Source organism: Euprymna scolopes, chromosome 19 (assembly GCF_053919585.1).
Source record: "Euprymna scolopes isolate OS-2025 chromosome 19, ASM5391958v1, whole genome shotgun sequence".
Taxonomy (NCBI): domain Eukaryota; kingdom Metazoa; phylum Mollusca; class Cephalopoda; order Sepiida; family Sepiolidae; genus Euprymna; species Euprymna scolopes.
The window spans coordinates 45,637,483-45,659,305 of record NC_136500.1 but is presented as its reverse complement, the minus strand read 5'-3'; the positions used below and the strand labels follow the sequence as shown (position 1 = coordinate 45,659,305).

General features: G+C 31.0%; 1 protein-coding gene across 19 annotated transcripts in view; it reads right to left on the bottom strand.

Annotated features, from left to right (window-relative positions):
* The window catches only part of LOC145303547 (dihydropyrimidinase-like), a 486,844-nt gene that overhangs the window by 173,644 nt on the left and 291,377 nt on the right, over positions 1-21,823 (bottom strand). The window contains exon 1 of one of the 19 annotated variants that reach the window (XM_080145040.1): positions 16,861-17,140. The exons of 14 other annotated variants lie outside the window; for them this stretch is intronic. In XM_080145040.1, the coding sequence (XP_080001166.1) occupies positions 16,861-16,875 (15 nt within the window). In that variant the 5' untranslated portion in view covers positions 16,876-17,140. Of the gene's footprint in view, positions 1-15,394; positions 15,440-16,860; positions 17,141-21,823 lie in introns of those variants that run through there. 4 more of the 19 variants (XM_080145042.1, XM_080145035.1, XM_080145032.1 and 1 more) reach the window with 4 other exon arrangements.

Genomic DNA, 21,823 nt, shown 5'->3' with positions numbered 1-21,823 from the left:
CTTCAGAAATGGAAAAGACCCCCCTCCCTCTGAAAACAACAACACATTCCAACAACACACAAGTTGCCATTCCTAAAAAAAAAAACTCAGAGCCTTGGCGTATACAAATCTGTCCAGATGTACTAAAAATGATGCAAGAATAAAATAAACTAGGTCAGTAGAACGTGAGATTTTCTAAGTGGGCCCTGCAAAGCTACAAGTCAGTGACAAGGCACTCATCAGGAAAAAAAAAAAAAAAAAAAAAAAAAAATGGTGGATGACGGAGTAGCCAAAGACACTCATAATGCTTGTATTAATAGTCACAAAGACAGTTGACAGATGGCGGCTATTAACTTATTTAGTTCAATGAAATGATCTAATATAGATAAGCTTAAGTCCGTTTAACCCTGAAATAGAAACAAGATTTAATACATGAAGTGAAGATGTGGGTTGGAGGGGTTATAATGACAGAAAACAGTTACTGAAAACAATTTGAAGGATCACTGGTAGACATTTAAAAGCAATAATTTCATACTATTCTAAATGCAATCCACATCTTAATATATATATATATCTAATATATAAAGTTACGTCAACCGAATTTTAACAGTTGAACTTAAATAGCATTTAAGCCAACATAAACCGATTTTTACTAGCCAATTATTTTTTATTGTTGTACAATTTTATTGGCAATTACATTTTTTAAATATTAAATCTGCTTCAGCAGTTTACTAATATGGCGATATATTTTGTAAATTGTTGGTATAAGGCCTTTTTTTGTAGTTATAAAGCAATTTATACTACTAAAAAATCAGATACATTTTTAATTCAATCTTTTAGTCTATGCTCAATGCATGGTTTCTTAACCTCCCTTCAGTCAAAAGAGAAATCTTCCCAGACTAAAGCAATTATAAAGCAAACATTAACATAAAAAAGTAAATAGAAATACGTTTTCAGTCCAGAATGCCTTTTTTTTTTCTTTTTTTTTTTTTGGAATAGCAAGATATATATATATATATATATATAAACTGATCTTGTATCTAAATATAGTAACAATTGCTTAGTTTAAAAGTATTGAAAACAAAGGCAAATGCAACTTCCTACAATTTCTATCCATCCATATCCTAATAAATCTTCAACACAGCCCTGGCGTTTGCCGAGATATATACCGATATATCCAATGATGAAATCTACATGATTAAAAAATGTAAAAAATTAGTATTAATAATAAAACTAATAGGTTAAAACAAAAATGACAAACTCATTTGATCTGGCCATGGGTACTTTGGATTCTGCAGCAGTACTGGACATTGTAGTGTTATTCATTTTATATACACTTAAAAATATATTTGATAATGATATTGGCTTATAAAGAGATGATGGATAAGCTAAAATAAGACATTCTAGCAAAGTCAAGAGGGAAAACTTAAAAAGAAAACCTGCACATGGAAATGAAAAAGTTAAACCTAAAAATATAAGTGGCGGCTACCATAAAAATAACCAATTTCTTAAATGTAACTAAAATAAAATACTTATGAACCATACTTAATAGATATTGTTAATCTAATACATGTAAATTCAAAGTCTAACCATCCCCATCAATCATGAAAAAAATTCCTAAATTTATTAAGAAAAAAAAATCCTAGCAACAAAAATGTATTTAAAAAAAAATATGTATTTAAAAAATATAAATAAATAGTGGATATAATATCAAAATCAAATACTAACAAAAGAACACCAATAGTTATAAGACTAAAAATAGACAAAAAGAAATTTAGCATATGCTGCCCCAAAATAAAATGGTAAAAACCAAACTTAGCAAAATCTAAAATCTTATTGAAAAACATTTCTCCGTAACAAATCCCTTACATAAAATGTTTAAAAACCAAACTGAAATTTTCTTATAATTGCCGCAAAAACTTTATTGAACTGCAAAAGTGAAATAGGAAATATATATATATATATATATATATATATATATATATATATATATATTCCTCCAAACCTCTGGCCTTGAATAGTTTCAAATGATTTGAAATAAAAGCAAGGGGAGACTTTATTCCAAATATTTCTCATGTTATATTTCTCCTTTTGGAAATAAGGTATGATTATGAATATCTCCAGTATCAAAATCTTTATTCACTGAAATTTACTTTATATATGAAAACCAAAAAGGAGATATAACATATGAGAAATATTTAGAATCAAGTCTCCCCTTGCTGTTATTTCAGATCATTTGAAACCATAGCAGCAAGTTTTAGTCTCCCCTCCATCAAGGCCAGAGTTTTTTTTTTTTTGGGGGGGGGGGTGTATATATATATATATATATATATATATATACACACACACACACACATACATGTTTTTCAAAAGTAGCATCTGAACAGAAGATAATGTTAAGGAAAAAAGTTAAATTTGACTCAAAAATATTGAGTTAACAATAATTCTTAACATGATGATTATGTGCCATTAATAAGAGAAGGTGAAGGTCAATTGTTGAAGCAAAAATCATGAGCTGATATAATCTTCACTTACAATACAAAGTTGTAAAATATGTAATCAGACGATTGCTGCCCGTGATGGTGTGATAAACGAACTTTGATAATCTAGTGTCTGTACGGATTATACAGTTTTATTTTATAGCTTAATGCTATCCATCGGAATGTTAATGTGCCTACTATCAAACTATATAAGATTATAATTGTGTCAGGTTTAGGAAAAGAACAATAGGATATAATCTTTATCAATGTTCTAAAGAGATTTTATGGATGAAAAGCAGTTGACAAAAGTTGTACTAAGATCTAATGAATTAACATGATATAAATAACATTTTAACAGCAACAAGTTTTGTCATCATCCATTTTATCATTTTGTTTGTTTTCATAAGGAGTCTGAGGTTTTCTGGCAGCACTACAATGCCAATCTTCAAGTTAAACGATTTTGAGTTTTAGGATTGATTAGGTTGATAATTTACATTTACGTTTTCTTGGGTCATCCTACTTTCCTCCGACCTTCCACCTCAAGATCTTTGCATTTTTTTTTTTTTTTTTTTTTTTAAATCCAAAAATTGCTTATTTCAATATGGTCAAACTAATGTAGCAGAGTGACCATCAGAAACTCAGGCTTTGTCATATTCATACTCAAAAATCAAGAGTATCGGAGTTTATATGCTGGACAATGACCTGACAAATATTACATATTCATCCGATCATTGTTTTGTCATTATGCTGAAGATGGGCAAGCGAGACCTGGGTGGAGGCACAGAACTCACCTCCATACAGTACTATACACTTAATACAGCTACTACACACCCCACACCCCTGCATGTAGGTAGTGAGAGGGAGATAGTTCAAGATGCCATAATTAGCAACTGTTTGTGGAACTTACTCCATGCTGATTTTACCTTTATGTTAGAGCTAAACTCAAAACACCTTCAGCACTTAAAACACATCCCAAAAATAATCCTCCACTTCAAAGGATCTTCATTCAACTATCCCAGCATGCAAATGGGTGTGCCTGCTTCAGACACTTTCTATACCAATAGTTCTAACCTGATGCCAAAATTACTCTGAAAATTGAAGCTTCAAGCTTCTACATGGTTATGATCTGAAGACCTTAAAAAAAAAAAAAAAAAAATTTTTTTTTCTTCATCATTGTTATAATTAAACAAGGGACTATAAGTTGAAGCTGTTCACTTTGCATGTTAGACTGGAAATACAAAAAGTTTTTTTTTTTTTTTTGTGTAAATATTATAAAGTATTCGAATTAAACTAAGGAGGCAATGAATGCAGAATCGGTCAACAGCTTCAAAAACCATGCAAACAAATATATGAAAATGGCAGCTCGAGCAATAAAGTACTAGCCTTCCTACCTTTCAATGAATGCCAATTCTTAGTAAAAACAATAAATAAGTAAAACGAATAGAATCAGACAAATTCAAATAAACTCCAAACAATCCACTAATTTTTGTTAAACTATAACGTGCATAGATTGCTTTACATAGCACTTCTTTCCTGCACACAACAGATGGATAGGGACTGGAATCTTTTCACTGTTTTAGTTCTGAGTCAATGATCATCACTTTGGCTTTTGACACGTTTAATTCTCCTATGCCCCCCCCCATTCAGTTTTTTTAAGTAACAGGTTTATTGTGCCTCCCACGATTACCATATCATCCAAGGAGAGCAACTTCTATGGCTACAGTGTACAATAACTCTCTGGAAAGGGATTCAGGAACAATAATGAATAGGAGAGGACTGAGTCCTAATGGTACAGACTTTTATGTTGAAGTCACCCGTGTATACATCATCTACTGCTTCTTTGGTTAAATTAAAATATTTAGCAAACTTGCTTCATGATCAAAGCTGTAGTATTCTAAATATTTTCTTGATAAAGCAGTATTTGACAGCAATATATATTCTGATAAAGAGCATTAAATATTTATTAAACGAGAATCAATTATATATTGTCTTGATTACTTTTCTACTCTTCGACTATTATTCTCAATCTGGGAGTTTAAATATGAACTGATTGATATACAACTTACACATGTTATATTACAATGTACTCAGAAAAATAACAACACTTTGATTCATAAAAATATAAAAAAGCTTTATAGTGAATGTGTTGGCGATGGCTAAGAAGAGGATGTTTGGGGCGTTGACCGACAGTGCACATTATAATTTGGTCTCTCGCTGTTCGACAAAACAAAAAACTGGTCTCAATTGAATTAAAGCGTTTTTTTTCTTTTATTTATTAATTCGCTGTGACCTTTTTGCCAATTGATTCTCTTGTTTGACTGTATCACAACTAGGACGAATCATTCTCGTTTTGTTTTTCAGATTCATTCTGAATTGTCTTGTTTGGATACACTAGACCTCGATTATTAAACACAAGCATCAGTACTGATAAGGCATAAATTTGAAGAATCATGCCGTTTCTACTGCTACTAATGGTGAACATTTGCGATTGAAACTTACTTTTAGTTTAAGTATTGAATGACAATCAATGGTGGGAGCTGACAGTGGCCAAGTAGCTAACGACATTAACAACCTGGGTGCTCCAAGTTAGAATTCAGTTTGTTCAATAGAAACTTTCACTTAGGATGTTGGCAGCCTTCAGGTGGTCTCTCCTGTAAGTACTTGATGTCTTTCTAGAAAGTATTTCAATTAGAAAGATATCGGAGGGAAACCAATGTCAACGATAAAATCATTTGATTTATACAAAATGAACAAATCGTTATTTTATGGGTTAAATATTTAAAAATAAAATATGTTCAGTTTTTAAAACATTCAAACACCAGAGAATATCTTAGTACAAGATCTTCAAGTTTTTAAGCAAATTTTAGTTTCAGAATAATACACGCAAACCATAACTTCCATCCACCTAATATGAACACAAAGCCGACATCTTGAAAGATGCTTTAGATGATACTATTGGATTTACTAGAGACAAAACTTTATTTTCATTTGTTGGTCCGTAAATTGTTTGATATTCAAAGTGGTTAAGTTAACTAGTTCACTATTGGCTAGTGCATACTACAAAGTAAGAATTCAAGTGTATTTACAGCTTGTAAGAATAAGAATAAATATAATCTTTAAAAGTGAGTGATGACAATCAAATGTAGTGAATTAGCTCAAAAATACTAAACTGACATCTGTTGACAATGACACAAAAGGGCAAATATTCCTACCATGAAATTTTCAATAGTATATTTAACGGTTTTATTTCTGTTGGATTGAATATTACTTTTCTCTTTATAGTTAACTTCTTTTAAAGAATGTAACAGTTGAATATGAATGCTAAAACATTCTACATTTGCTGGAAAGCTTTGTTTTTTTTTTTTGTTTTTTGCAATATAGGTAAATAAGCAAATAATAGAGAAAGAGAGGGGGGGGGGAACAAAAAATTTTCTCACATAAATTACCTACTAAGTCATAGAAAAGGTTTGCAAAGCTATCCCTTACATAGAGAATTTAAAGAATTAAAAATCTATTAGCCGTACTACATTTTCTTGAAAAATCTGGCCAAAGCCCTACCATGAACTTGTTGCACCTGTAACCTATTAGCGCCTATAAAAATACTTGTTATAAATGAAACTTATGAAAACATTGGTGGAGGAAAAAGGCATAATTATTGAATCACGATAAGAGAATCTTGAATTTCTTGCACTGTTAAATAGTTTTTGGTTGATTTTCTTAAAACTAAGGCTGTAGCATCCGAGCAAGTGGAAATCCAAGACAAATTATTTGTGGCAATATTTAAATGTTAGTGTGTAAAAGTGATCACCAAATTAAACATGAAAATGGAAACGTCTTTATAAAAGTTTAGAAGTTTGAAATGAGGACTGCGCAGTGGGATATGACGTTAGGAGAGGTAGCAAAGTAAGAGTTTTTGTCTCTGGGATTTTAACATCAGGCTGATTGATCAGACATGGTTTTGGAGTCTTCTGCCATCCTGCCATGGTTGGAAGGGGAAGACTCAGTTCATCTAGATGTATTTGTTACAAATTACTGTAAGAAGTAAATCAAATCACAGCAATCAATGAAGTTATTTGTTGTTCTTTTTAAATGCTTTTATTACTCCAGCCACCAAGAGACGAAAGAAAAGATCAACGTTTTTATGACTGCCACATCACCACAATGATCATCTTTACAATCAGATGTGTAGAGACAAACCGCTGTCTCTATATGAAAAAAAAAAAAAAAGATCTGTGGAAATCTAAGAACCTCTTCATGATTTGTTGTATGGTATTCACCCTAAGTGGGTTAAACCGGCTTCCTCTCCTTTTTTTCAAGTAATGAATAAAAAAATAAAACTCAGGAGGCATCCAAAGCACTATAACAAGCACTAATTACAATCGAGGAGGCTCCTAGAGCACTATTAAAATTAAGTTTCTTGGGAATAATTTGAGTGTTTAGGGAACATAATATGAGCTCAACCTCCTATCTTAAAATTCAAATATTTCAGATTTGCATGAAATACAATTATTAGTCATCAAATGTTTAAACCATTAAGCAAGATTCCCTGAATTTGAAGCCTTAAACTTTAGACTCTTCCTAGAATCAAAATCGATTTTTATTAAAATTGGAACAAAACTTCGTAAAAGGACACAATACTGGTGCAAAATTATTTCATTTGGGGAATTTATTTTAATCATCCTAGGACCGGTCTTTTTCTACTTTTATAACTTAAATTATTATGACTGAAAGAGGCTTTCTTGGGTCACAGTGCAAGTCGATTGGATTGTTTTTAAAATTATAGGTCAGAATCTAAGTCAAATAAATGAACTATAGACTTAGCCTTGTTTAAAACAAGTGTCATTTTGTTTGACATAATTTTTTTTTGTTATGAAATGAGTCATTTAATGATCCTGAAAAAAAAGGCATAATCACTTTTTTTTTTTTTTTTTTTTTAAATATGATTATACATGTTTAAATAATCACAATAACTTGCAATTTCATAAAAGTTCACAAAGTGAAACTTATCACAATCAAGTCAAATTTAATTAATCTGCTAACATAAGAACAGCGTGCACCTTGACCAAAAAAATGTTCTAGAACTTTGATTGCACTTTGATATTTAATTACCTATATAATTTCATAGAAAGAGAATTAAATATTTTTACAAGTTTATTTTTATTTTATTATTCATATCATGCTGACATACCAATTCCCATTAGATTACCAAGTTAAGCAACATTGGGCCTGGTTAGTACTAAAAGGAGCAATCATTTAGGAATACCAGGTGCTGTATGGGTTGTCTACTTAGCATTGTTTCTAGTTATTTTGCACTTGCCACTGGAATGAAGCAGTGTAGATTCAGGCGGAATCTGGTTGGGATTGCGCAACCCTTGCTTCACAATTACATGTACAACTACCCTTACAGAGGGTATCCATTGTCTTTCAAGACAGAAAAGAAACTTTGAAATTGTAATTATGCATAGAAAAAAAAAATTAAAATAAAATATATAAAAAAAAAGAAAAATTGACAGATCAGTCAATTATGATTATCAGTCTTTGGTATAAAAAAAAAAAATCAAAACTCCAACTACGTACTTATATGCCTTACCTGCCATAGAGGAGTGACGTTAAAAGAGAAAAAAAATTTTTTTAAAATTACATGATATTAAATTGCAAAAATAATTTAAAAAATTCAATCAATATAACTGTTTTTATATTTCATGCCATACATACCTGGCAAGTTGCACTGATGAAATGCGAGCAATACCATTATAACCTAACATTTGCTTTTTCATCTTGAAAATATAAACCATAATTGCAAACTTACCTGAAAAGAAATGGAAAAAGAAAAAATATGAGTAAATATGAAAACATCAAAACCAAATAAGTTAAAATAATTTTTAAAATCATGCACTTGGTGGTTAAGAAAATATTTTTTTTAATTAAAATCTTTATTTCTATATAATAAACTAAAACCAATCTATTTGTAGAATTTGTCATGAATGGCTTTTGTAATATAAAATCGATATTTGATTCTGACAAGCCAATCAATTACAGCACTTATCAGTTTCTGTTCTTAAAAATTAAAACTTGGAAATTCCAATTCATACTACATCCGGCTAATAATCTATTTTTTCGTAGACAATGCATTAGCAGCATTTCTTATGAATTAAAAAAAAAATGCAAATAGTGTTGCTGCGTGAATGTCGCAAATTTTATTTACATTAATACTTCATTTTAATGCAATTTTTCCATTTGATTTATTTGGATTCTTCAGACTACCATTCTCATCTTGAATGTGATTTTTATGTTTCAGTAGATGCAATCTACTAAATTCTTTGGATGTATCTTGTCGAACTTGGAAAATCTGCACAGAATTTCAAGTGGAAACCGTTATTTAATTCTCAGATAGCAGCGTGCTCTTGTTCTGTCAGCCATGATTAGGTAGGAATCTTAAGGCAGTCGCAATTGTATTTTGACTTTTGCCTTTGAACCTTCAACCTCCAGAAACCTTTTAAAAATAACACTCAAGATGAGAACAGTTGTCCAAAGGATCTAAGTAATATGGATAATCAATCCTCATCTAAAAAAAATCAGAAACATATTTATATTCAAAACTAGTATGGCTATTTTTTTTTTATTGCACTAAAACGCCAACAGCGTGCGTTTGATTCTCAATAATAAGTCATATAAACGAAAGGTTTTCCCATTGAAATTGACCAAAAACTAACAAAAACAAATTCAAAGGGTGAATGTTATTCCTTCACTAACAAGATTTCCTATCTTATCGCTTGAAACCACAAGATGGTAAGAGTCTCAAGGGGAAGCATTGAATATCACTGATCAAAATTTATTAGCTTATACATAAGAGATTAAAGTACAGTGTAAAAAAGTCTCACAATGTTGATAAGGTCTTATCAGAGATCACATGAAAATCTAAACCAATCAGATTAAGAAAATAGAATCTACATTAAAGGGTCGTAGAAAAGTAAGACACTTCAAAAAGAGGTCATGTCAAAACTTACTGCAAACAAGAATAAAATCTTAACCTTCCCCCTCTTTAACCAGTATATATAAAAAAAAGAAACGTTCGTAATAGTATTTTTTTTTTTGCTTGAACAATGAAATAATTTTAACAGTTTGCATTATGAATTTGGAATTTAATATCAACAATTTAACTATGATCAGAAAAGAAAGTAAGCATGCAAGATTATGTATAAATATTTAAGATATACTTGCTTGTCTACCTACACTGAAGAGGTGTTATTTTTTATTTTTTTAAATAAATTGGCTTTGCAAACTCACTGTTTCTTCCCTCAATTCAAACAAGTTAACCAAAGCTAATTATTCACAATTTTGTTTTCTATTAATATATAATACTTGGTGCTTCTTTAGCATATGCCTGGTGCTACCAGATCAGGCTGTCTGAAGATACTGGCTTCCTGACCTTAAATGCACCAAACATTAAAGTTATTGCTTTGCAAAACTTAATTATGTTCTGCAAAGTCAAAAACAAAAAACAATTTTCCTCTACAAACTAAACTAAACCTAAACACCATAAACATTAAAAGATATAAAGAACTTTAAGCCATATTATTTGTATTCGTTGAATTATTGTTCATATCTTTAGTGTCATTTTCACAATGTTTCAGACTTTCAGGTGTATCTTGTCAAACTCAGAAATATTTCTGTCAAACTCTGGAATTTGAATGAAATTTCGAATTGAACCCTTTATTTACTTCATGGGGGTAGCATGCTCTTGTTTTGTCAGCCATGACTGGATAGAGGTCCTAAGTAATTCAAAATTGTATTTTTTCAGTCGTCCATATTGAGAATTAAACCTTTAAACCTTTAGGATAAGGTCACTTTTACAATTGATTTTTCCAATTGCTCTAACCACTGCGTCCAAAACGTGAAAATGACATTCAAGATGAGAACAGCAGTTCAAAGAATCCAAATAATAAATAACCAATCCTCATCTTGAAACGCAAGAACTTGAAGCATAAAAACTTTTGCCAAAATTACTGGATTCACCATTAAACCTAAAATAGGTTGATATGCCATAAAACAAAACCAAGCTCCAGCATAAGACAATTCATAGCAGTAAGTTATAGAAAGATAGTTACTTTAAATTATAAAAAAAAACTAAGTGAAATTTTAAAATATCTTTAAGCTAAACACAGCAAACTAAAACCATCTGAAGCTTTTTATCAAATTGAAGCCAATCTTGAGGGTGAGAATAGGATTCATCTAACAGTATCCTCTTTAGCGAGTTAATTATGAGCGTATTTCCTTTCAACGCCCCCCTCATCTGTCTGCATTATGCATGTCTGAAGTTTTACATATATTTCCAGTTTCCTGATGGCCCAATTTCATAATGATGCCACAACCAGGCTGACATTTATGTTCATGTTTAATACGAAAGCACCGAGGGACAAGGAAACAAAAAAGCTGACTGTTCAAGTGATTGTTAGATATAAAATGGAAACAAAATGAAGTTACAGTTGGTCAAAAGAATCGATGAAAAGTGAGGATAGGATTATATTTATACTGTGGAGTCGCTACTTATCAAGGCCAAGAACCACTTGAGGATAAGGGTCAAGGAAACGGGTGAGAAACAAACGGTACAAACAGGGTTTGATTACTTATGGAGCAGTTTATGACAAAATAATTTATTGACATTAAACTTGAAACAATACCATGCCGTAATCTGCAAGAAAGCAACCCTATGGCAACACGTTCCACTAATATAAGCCCTAACATAATAACCCACTTTATTTACAAAAATACATGATCTATGAATTATTCTAACACTAAGTTCTGAGAACATGTATAAAAAAAATAAAATATAAATATTACTAATGGAAATTTGGTATTTGTGTCTGAAGCCAAAATCATGCTATTACTATCTTAACATTCAATTCAGGAGGATTGGGTAGTACAATATCTGTTCTGTTGTCATAAGACCATCCTTCAAGGCACTGCCCCCTCTTTTGGAGAATACTAATGTAATATGTCATGTATGCAATAAAATGTGACTGGAGAGGTGTACATTACTTCAAGTGTAAAACGTCCACAATAAAATGACAGGTGGCTTTAAACATTACATAATTTCACAATAAATCCAGTTATTATAATATATATATATATATATATATATATATATATATATATATATATGTATGTGTGTGCGTATAAACTTCTACATATTCTTGACAGTGGTATATTTACATATCCAGACTATATTGATCAATTACTCAGATAAGTATTTCTTAATAGGGGCTCCAAGAACTCTAAGGGTCCGTAAGAGCTCTACAAGAACAAACAACATAAACCAATGCACTTTAATTTCATATACGCAATGTTATTAAACATGCACAACATTTTTTGTTATTGATTATAATAAGCTGATGTAGCAATTATGTTTTTGTTTAAACTTATAGGTATCGCATGACAGTAAAGTGTATTTTTGACACTTGATTTGTTTACAATGTTTTTATTTGTAATTGAAAACTTGTTTAGCATTTACAGAAAAACTTGAGAAATTATTAGTTTTCCCTAAACCTGCTTATTCAAAACTATTATTCTGCTTGTTTCTTCCTTTGTCCGTAAATTATGCTTTGAGAAAGGGTCAAATACAATTTTTGGAAACTAAACTGCTTAAAAAAATTAGAGAAAGGTAGTTTGCTTGAAACATTGCTGGTAAGAGCTGGAAGAGTATAAGAAGGCTATAGCAATGCAGGGAACCGGCTGTTGTACTGGTGTGACATAGGAACAAAAATGGACAGATGAAAAAAGGTCTTATTTGTTTTATTTTATTTAAGTTCGTATATCAATTTATCTTTTCAAAATAATCACAATACAAATCAGTAAATATGAACTTGATATATTTAATCTAGAAATGTATTTTGATAAACCTGATATGACTCTGGATAATACAAAGTTGTTTTTTTTTAACAGCAAAACTAATAACATTTAAATGAGTTTATCAACATTTCTATGAAAATAGTGTCAAAAAAAAAAAAAAAAAAAAAAAAAAAAAAGGCGGGGGGCTAATTCGTGAAATTTAGCAACCTTTGACACCAATGATGACCTCCCTTTGATGTAGTCTCTTTTTGAATATCATAATATATCACCATTTAGCCCCAAAAGCTCCCCAGGCTTTATCATATTTAAATTTGAGTTCAGCATCATGAAAGTCTGTTCTGTTACTTTTTTTTACTCATATCATGTTTAATGTTTGTGCAAAATTTCAAAAAGTTCCAAGGCGTAGTTATTGAGAAAAGTGCGGACAGGCGAGCGGACAAGGGTGAATTTACAGGTCCACCTTCCTTTTGTTGGGGGGGTGGGGGAGAGAGGAGGAAGTGTACAATGTCCAAGAAAAGAAATTATTCTCTACAATTAATCAAAACATTCTAAAGATAAGAACTTTTTTTTTTAATTAGAATGTCCAAGTTAAAAAAAAAAAAAAAAAAATACATGTTACACAAGTAATTAGATCTTATAAGGATTTTATTTAAAAATCACAAATCTACTACTTCTTGTGTGTACATGCAAGTCAATGTATTTTCCAAAGAATAGTTATCCTGGTTTACTGATTCTAAGATTACACATATTGTCCTCATTCAATTGGCATGACTTATGCAGAGATAAGAAACATGCAAAAAAGATCATTTCTTTCAAGAAAAAACAAAAAACAAAACTAATGTATGCATAAATTGGATGATATAAGATACTATAAATCTCTCTAGGCTTATGAAGAACAGATTAGAAGGGGGAGGGGGAAAAATAACATATGACCTTCCCCCTAAAAAACAAACACACACACAGAGAAAAAAAAAACCCACACAACTCGAGATTTGAATTAAGCACTAAAAGCAGTGAAATTAACTTTTCATAACAATAGTTTTGTAGAACATACAAAAATTAATGAAACAAATTATTAGCCATTCATTAGAATGCAGAGCTAGCATTTTCACTATCAAAAATCATTTCTATGGTGCATACTCAATTTTAAAGACCAAATTACAATGATACTTTACTAGCTATCCAGATCTGGCGTTACCCTGGAGTATTTGTACTTTGTGTTTTGTATCACATTTATTTAGTCTAGCGTTTTTTTCTTTTTAAAAATAGTTTTAAAAGACAATATTAAGTTAATTCAATTTACAAAGTCAACATCTGCAATAAAAATAGGAATTTTTCAGGTGATGAATTCATAAGTTCAGTCACAACAATGCAATTTGAAATCACATCTGATCTATTTGGACAAGAATTAAAAAAAATAAAGATAGGATGCATTACTTTTGGAATCCCCCCTCATATATTAGTATACATTAGGCAATATTTATTATCAGAAAGAAAAAAGTCAATATTACATACGAAATAAATCTATCTTAAATCTGCAAACAGAGGAGAATAATATCACTCAAACATTACCATTTATTGTTGAATACTGGATAAAATTTAATGAGATAAACAAGTTTTGGTTATGAATACTGCAAAAAGATTTTTGGTAAGGCATCCAGAGTCAGCGACCAGGCCAAACAAACATTAATCATATATATATATATTATTCTCCCCACAAACTTATAGAGCACGGATTGTCAACCTCCAGCCCGTGGACCAAATTTGGCACCTGAGTGAACTTTGTTTAGCCCACTAGCTTACCTAGGGCACAATATAAACGAACTAAACCATTTTATTTTATATTCCTGCAGTAAAAAATAATCGTTTAAATATAATCATATTATATTTAATATGTCTTCTGCGAACGAACATAAAAATTTACATATTTAATAACATCGTTGCCCTTCATGACAATGTAGCCAAAGTTGTTCGGTTTCCCTCCTATAATCAGCACAGCTTTTTGGCTCTCACTCTTGAAATTTTGATGTTTTTTCTGTGTGTGTTTGTTTTTTAGGGGGAAGGTCATATGTTGTTTTTTCCCCCTCTCCCTTCTAATCTGTTCTTCATAGTATCTTCTGCCATAAAATAAACCAGAGTTAGATGGGCAACTTTTTGACGTTTTCTTTCTTTAGTTTCCTCAAAGCTGCATGCATGAAGGTGGAAATGTGCTGAAGGTAGCAAACAGGTTCTGAGCATTAAGTCAAAGATTATGCATGGTAATGTTCTCGAAAGTACTAAAACGTATCAAATTTTATAAGGAATTTTTGATAACTTGAAAAAAAAAAAAAAAAAAAAAAAAAAATTAACGGAATAAATAGGGCCTTAAAACTCACGGTAAAAAAAAAAAAAAAAGTATTAAGTATTTTCTTATTAACGCATGTATATTAGATAATGTTACTTTAACCTTTCATACATTTTTGTTTGACAATGTTTAAGATTAGTATCACTTAGTAACACATTAGACACACATACTTGTCACAGATGTCGCATATCAAGCAATTCATATGATAAGCTTACAAATGTGAAAAAAATATTTAAAAAATGTGAAACACGCTGACTCACTTCATTCGGGTCATTTGATTCTAAGAAAAATTTTGCTTGTCATCAAAAAATTTTTTATAAAAAAGCTTATATGGCCTTTTCACTTCAAGAAAATCATACAATAGAGCAATACAAATATAAATCAGCAAAAAGTTTTATTTATATAGATGACAAAGTGCATACGTTGGTATTCACACTTTTCTTTTCGTAAAAGTGCAAAGCAGAAATAACGATACGGTTTCAATATTATAAAAGACAACGTCTGAAGCAATCCATAATGGAATCATCAAACTGGGAAAAACGAAATTGGGAGATAATAAAGCTTATTTGTGGCCTATTTCATCCTGGTTGTACCCTAAGTATATTTTTTAAAAAATTACATTACCGAGAGTACATGGGTAAGTATATTTCAGTTTGATCAAATGGGGGGGGGGGATCACTCTTCAAATCCATGAAAAAGAAATAGTTTGATATTATTTTATGGAAAGTTAATGTGGACGTGCCTGGTTCGAATCCTGTCGATTTTGTAGCATCACTTTCACAATCTATGTGCAAGTACTGGATTCTAGCAATAACTGGGGAAACGAATGTCAATGGAATCGAGCCGGTCAAAAGCATAACATTGAGAGAGAGAGAGAGAGAGAGAGAGAGAGAGAGAGAGAGAGAGAGAGACGGAGGGGGGATGTTAAGAGCATGGAGTAGCAGTACACAGCGGTCTTCATTATCAAAAACACTAGGTGTGCCTAAACATTAATTTACCAACATTTAAATTAATATGTGAAGTGCATCATTGGGTCACCAAAGTATTTAATTAAAAGAAAAAAAATGTCTAAGATTAAATGAGAAACCCTGTGTCTTTTTGTGAGGTTTCCCGTTCATCCATCAAAACGAAATAATCTTTTCAACTTGAATAGTGTGTGTGTGTGTGTGTGTGTGCATATAAACTAATAGGAAAAATGGTAATAAGCATTCATTCACAATTATCGGTGAAACGTTGGATGTGTTTACAGATTAAATTTATTGAAAATTTAGTTAATACATTTCACCATCACAAATTCAACCACTGCTATGTACACCCTTAGTCTGTACCCACAAACTTGCATATTTTAATATATATAATATATATATATATATATATATATATATATATATATATATATATATATATATATATAAGGGTAATAATATGGTGTTATGGGTTGGGGATAGAATGACATGAGATTGCCTATTCAATCCTGTGCAACGCCAAGGTTTTCCAGTTGTATTATATCCTATTATATTTATAGGGGAGAATTCTAAATTGCTGTGCTAGAGTTTATATGTACCTATTTACAATGCCTCCCCACGGGACAGAGTTAGACACCAGGGTCGTTTTTTAACGTGGAGAAAAGGTACAAAAATAAAAATTGTCTCAGTCGTGAAGGACCCCTCCTCTACTGAAAGAGAACGAGAAATGGAAGTGCCGCATCTGAAGAACAGAAAGGCCAAATCAAAGGACAAGAAACTACTTATCACTATGTGTTTGGTGACTGTCCACGAATACACACACAAACTAGATTATATAGATTTTTAGGCATTGCTACCAAATTAAACAATATTTTCAGGCAATTTAGAAAAGTAGGAAAAACAGTTTCCTATAAACTAAGATCGCATTATTAAAATTGAGATTAAAAATGCATTTTCTTAGCCAAAAGTCTATATAAAAAGTTCTCAAATCATTTTTTTTGAGTGGTTTTAAAAAGCAAATATATTTTAATATCATTCTATGTTTAAATTATATTAGAAATTAATTTCAGTTAATATCGGATCTGCTGAAAAGACAAGAAAAATATTGTTGCAATGCAGATAAAAAGTAATATCGAAAAAAACAAAAAAAAACTGTAAAATAAAAATAAAAAACTGTAAATTCATAGGGAATAGTCGCTAACTAAAAAGAAGAGGAAAAAAACCGTGGCCAAGTATAACAAACCTCTTCTTCAGACATTTTGTTGACAGGAGACAAAATTGTGTTGAGGAAACAAAGAGAAACGAACAAATTATGTTCAGGTGGACTTCTCAAACACGAAACTAAAAAATGGACTCTCCAATGTCTAATTTCAGTAATAAATCTAGCACCTACGCCCCCCCCCCCCTACATTGACATAAGAGGTTTCACAGTAGTTGATTAGAAAAGAAGTGTCCCAAATACAAAGTCGTTATGCAGCCTGCTCGGGTGGGGGTGGGGTGTAAGCTCGCCTTTTGTATTGAGTACCTTTCAGTATAAGGGAGGGGTCGACCCAATTAGATATAGGGTTACTTACTTGCCCCTCCCACTGCGACTTGGATAGACATGACGTCACTAACGTCCTTGAAGCGGGGAATGACAAGTCTCCACAAATTGGGGGTATTCTGGTGGGTGCAAAATTTTATCGAAATTGGATCTACAGGCATTATCCGATGAGGGTGCTTCAGGCGACAAACTATCGAGGAGGAGGAGGTAATACCTGCGCGTGTACAAACACGTGACAATAAACCAGATCAAGGTTACAAAAAAAAAAATAAATAAAAAATAAATACAACACTCAGAAAGGTCATAACATACAAATATCTATAATCACCTGTGAATAATTCAACAAGTGAATAAGCAGATAAGATTAATCTTCGTGTGTGTGTGTGTGTGTGTGTGTATATATATATATATATATATATATATATATATATATATATATATATATATATATATATATATTCGCCCCTTTTTGGGATATAGTTTTTCTAATTCTCTTTATTAATAAAAATTGTGGTCACTTCGTGTTTTACAAACTGTAGTATCTGTTCTCATACTTTTTCTTCTAAACTAGAGCAATTTTACTCTTTCAAATTTGAAGAGTTCGATTATCTACGTTAAAAACCGACCATGCGACTAACGCTACCATCATTGGGAGACAAATAAATAAGGACTTAGCACATTTGTTTTTATACTGCTATTAATCGGTTATTGAAAGAAAAAAAAATGCAATCACTTTTTTAAATTCCTATAAAAAGATGATCACAATGCATTTCAAATTATTTGATAAAGTATGGTAAGTCAGCCATTTTAATATTTTGTTAAATAGTTCGTTTTTTTTTAAATATATTACTTCAGAAACCTTCGAAAATTCATTCAAACTGTATTAAGATTCTTAAATCCTCGTGCATTTTAAGATTAAATTCAATGATTTTATAGATATTCAAACATTAGCTAACAAAAGTAGTTAATTTTAAAATAATTTTGTTCAATTTAATAACCAAAGGAGATCGTAATTAAAGTAAAATTTTTAATTTAAATAATAGTAATACATCGAAAGAAAAAAGTGACACAAAATGAAAATAAAAAGCAACGCTAAATAGATGGATAGGTACAACTACATAAATATTAAAAGAAATTAGTGTGTGCATGTATATATATATATATATATATATATATATATATATATATATATATATATATATATATGAGAGAGGTAAAGTGAATAGTTAACAAAAAAAAAAAAAAAAAAAAAATGCTACAAAACAAAGTATAGGGCGTTTTTTGGATTTTATTTGAGGCGTTGAACTTTAAATTAAAATAAATCTCAGAAAAATATTTTTATTATGCAAATATGTGGTTTATTCCAGAGATGAATTTTTAGCATTTATAATTTAAATACAAATTCTAAAATTATGGCTTCAGTGTATATGGCGTAATCTAGGTCCAATGTTCACAACTAGAGTGCATTTAGGCAAGAATATGTCAAATGTCCTCTGCCAAGTGTTCTATTGTGTCTGGTTTATCAGCATTGATATGGGATTTAAAATATCCCCAAAGAAAATCTAATGGGGTTAAATCATATGGCCAGTTGATAGATCCATTCCATAAAATTATTTGTTCAGCAAATGTCTCACTTAGTAAAGTGATTTTATCATTTGCAAATGTTGCTTGGGTGTCAATCTCATGATGAATTGCCAAACTAAGATGAACTCTAAGTAACCGATAGTTGTCAAACCTATAATTAAAGAAAATTGTCAACAGTTGACAATTTAACGTTTGCAGCCTCTAAAAAACAAAACAGAAAGAAACCCAAAACACCCTATATTTTGTAGTAAACAATATTTAAAAGCCATAGACATTTATCATTATCATTTATATAAAACTAGCATAGCTACCCGGCGTTGTCCAGGAAATGAACAACAAAGTGTGTGTATTACAACAGCTTTCTTTTAAAACTTCTTTCTCATTCTCTATTCCCCTTCTTTCTCCTGAATCAAGCAGGATTTACCCTCTCTTCCGATATTTTAGTTAAAGTGTCAGATTAAAGGTCGAAGGGGGGGGGATTAAATTATATAATAGAAGATAAGCTAAGATGGCGGGACTGATGCGCAAGTGAGATTAAAAGATTTTTAGTTTAGAGAGAAAAGTTTCATCCATAGAAAAAAAGATTCGCCGTATCACACATCTTTAATGTATCTAGTTATACAAGTGTATCAGGCTAAGATTTGAATCCAGCCATTTTTTTTTTTTTTGTCAGTTTGAGCTTTTATCTATTGCATCATCAACAAGTAAGGAAAGAGAATCTTACTCTTTATATAAACACTATCATCAGCCAAAGAGTGCTTTATTCGTTTTTATGAAGAGCTCGGCATTATTTATTGGTAATGGTAATTGGCGATTTCACTTCCTAGTGTTAAACCAATGCAAAAGAGAAAACAGACCAATTGTTTCGATTTTTTTTTCAGTGTTGCTAAACATGCAACTGATTGAAATCAGTTTTTTCTTTTTTCAATAGTAAAATACTAAAACTGACTTAATCGGTTTTTATATCAAAGTTAAGATTCTGGTTTTGTGACCAATCCGACATACACATGAATACACAGAATTTCACCAGGATTGAAATCTTAAAATGTTATAAAATAAAAGTTTGAGGATTGAGTTTAACCGGCTTTGTTAACTCTTTTTTCCTTATTCAAACAAGAGCATAAAGGTGACTAACCGGGTGACCTCAAAAAAAAAAAGTATTTTATTCTGTGTATAAAGACCCAAGAATACTTGATGTTCCTGCGATTTTGTATAAAAAGAAAAAAGAGGATGTGCCTCTCTCTAACTTGCAAAGTTCATTTCCGAAGTGTGCATTTCCATACATTTGATTTCAAAGGGTTTTCTAACATGTTTAACAAACTGGAAAAAAACCCAGCCATATTAAACCCTTTATACATTACAATACACATCCTCCACACAAACTGTTTATCATACTAATGCGAGACTCTCTCTCTCTCTCTCTATATATATATATATATATATATATATATAATTTATATACACACAAGCCAAATAATGATTAGTTTTTTTACATTCATCCTAAATACTACTACAGAATTGGCTGGTAAAAAAAAAAAAAAAGACAAGCCAATGCATTAATATTCTCAACACCAAATAACATTGCCATCCACCAAAGTGAATGCCCTCTTAATATATACTATTTAAAAAGTTCCATTCAGATTTCGAGCTATTATAGCTGACCTCTTATCGAAAGAAAAAAGAAAATAGTTGCCCACAAAATCAGCAATCAAGCACAAAAAAAAAAAAGGAAATCTGAAAATGTCAGAGGAAATTGAGTACAAGTGAAATTAAACAGAAGAGAATGTTTACGTAGTTGCCAAAAGAGATGAGAGTTTTGAACAGGGCCGTGGAATCGCCAATTCAAATGCTCAACTGTAATTACTGAAATCTTTAAATGTCCAATTCCAGCTTAAATCTTTGTTCACCACTAATCTATATAATGTAATTATTATTTATGGCATTTGGATTCTAAAGAGGATAAGCATGGTTTTTAATAAAGTTTATTTTCAAAAAACATGAAAATGTCTCCCTTCTCTAAAGTATCAAACTGTTTGCGTCATTTAAAAAAAAATTAACTACTTAGTCTAACATTCTTTTAAAAATTTTCAGACTAAATTTATAAAGCAATGTCTTTGCTCAGACTCGGACCTCCTAGCTCTTGATCGATTCATTTTTTTTTTTTTTTTTTAATTTACGCCGCGATGCAGAAACTACATTGGATTTCTCCCTTCACCACATACAGTGAAAATCTCGGTCAGAATAAAGTTCAATCGTTCTGAGATAGTGTACGATATCCACTTTTGTTTTGACCATCCTCTTGGACTTTTTCACAGAGGCCTGCACCTGAATTCCAATTTTGTGACACGTAGTCATTACATGATTTCAGCTTTGAAAAGCAATTATAAAATCTGGAAACATAAACCGAGAAAAAAGGATCACCATTGTGACAAGATCTGAACATTTTAAGAGATATTAAAAAAACTTTTTTTTTCTTTTTTTACTCCTGTTCACCCCTATCAAAGCATATCACCATGGGACTATGCATAAGAAAGATTAACAAGATGTTGATTCACATTACATTTAAACTTCTGCATATCAGTACAGTCAGGGAAGCAGGAAGGAATTCCAAAGTCCAGCTGTTCGAGGGAAAAAACTACTAGAAAACTTTCTGCCATTTAGGGACCTCAACAGTGAAGGGGTGATATTTTGTTGCTAAGCAGGTTTGTTGGGGGATGTGTACGTTGAGGGAGCACAAGTGCAACGAGTTCATCAGAACACATTCCATTAAAATATTTTTAAAGTTTTTTTTTTTTTTTAAGTTATTTGCTGATGAAAAACTAAAATATGCAATCTAAATTTCATTGCAACCATCATTTTCCTTCCAACAATATAAGATATTTCTTTCGAAAAATTTTCTTTGTACTACATTTTATGTACATTTTATGTATTTTTTATTATTATTAAATGGCAATTGGTTGAGTTTCTTTTATTGAAGGCGTTGACTTACGATCTCACCATTCTTTGATTGTCACGTTTCCTAGCAAATATCTAACCTTGACAAGACTCTGGAATGCCATTTGAAAAGGTCATGTTGGCT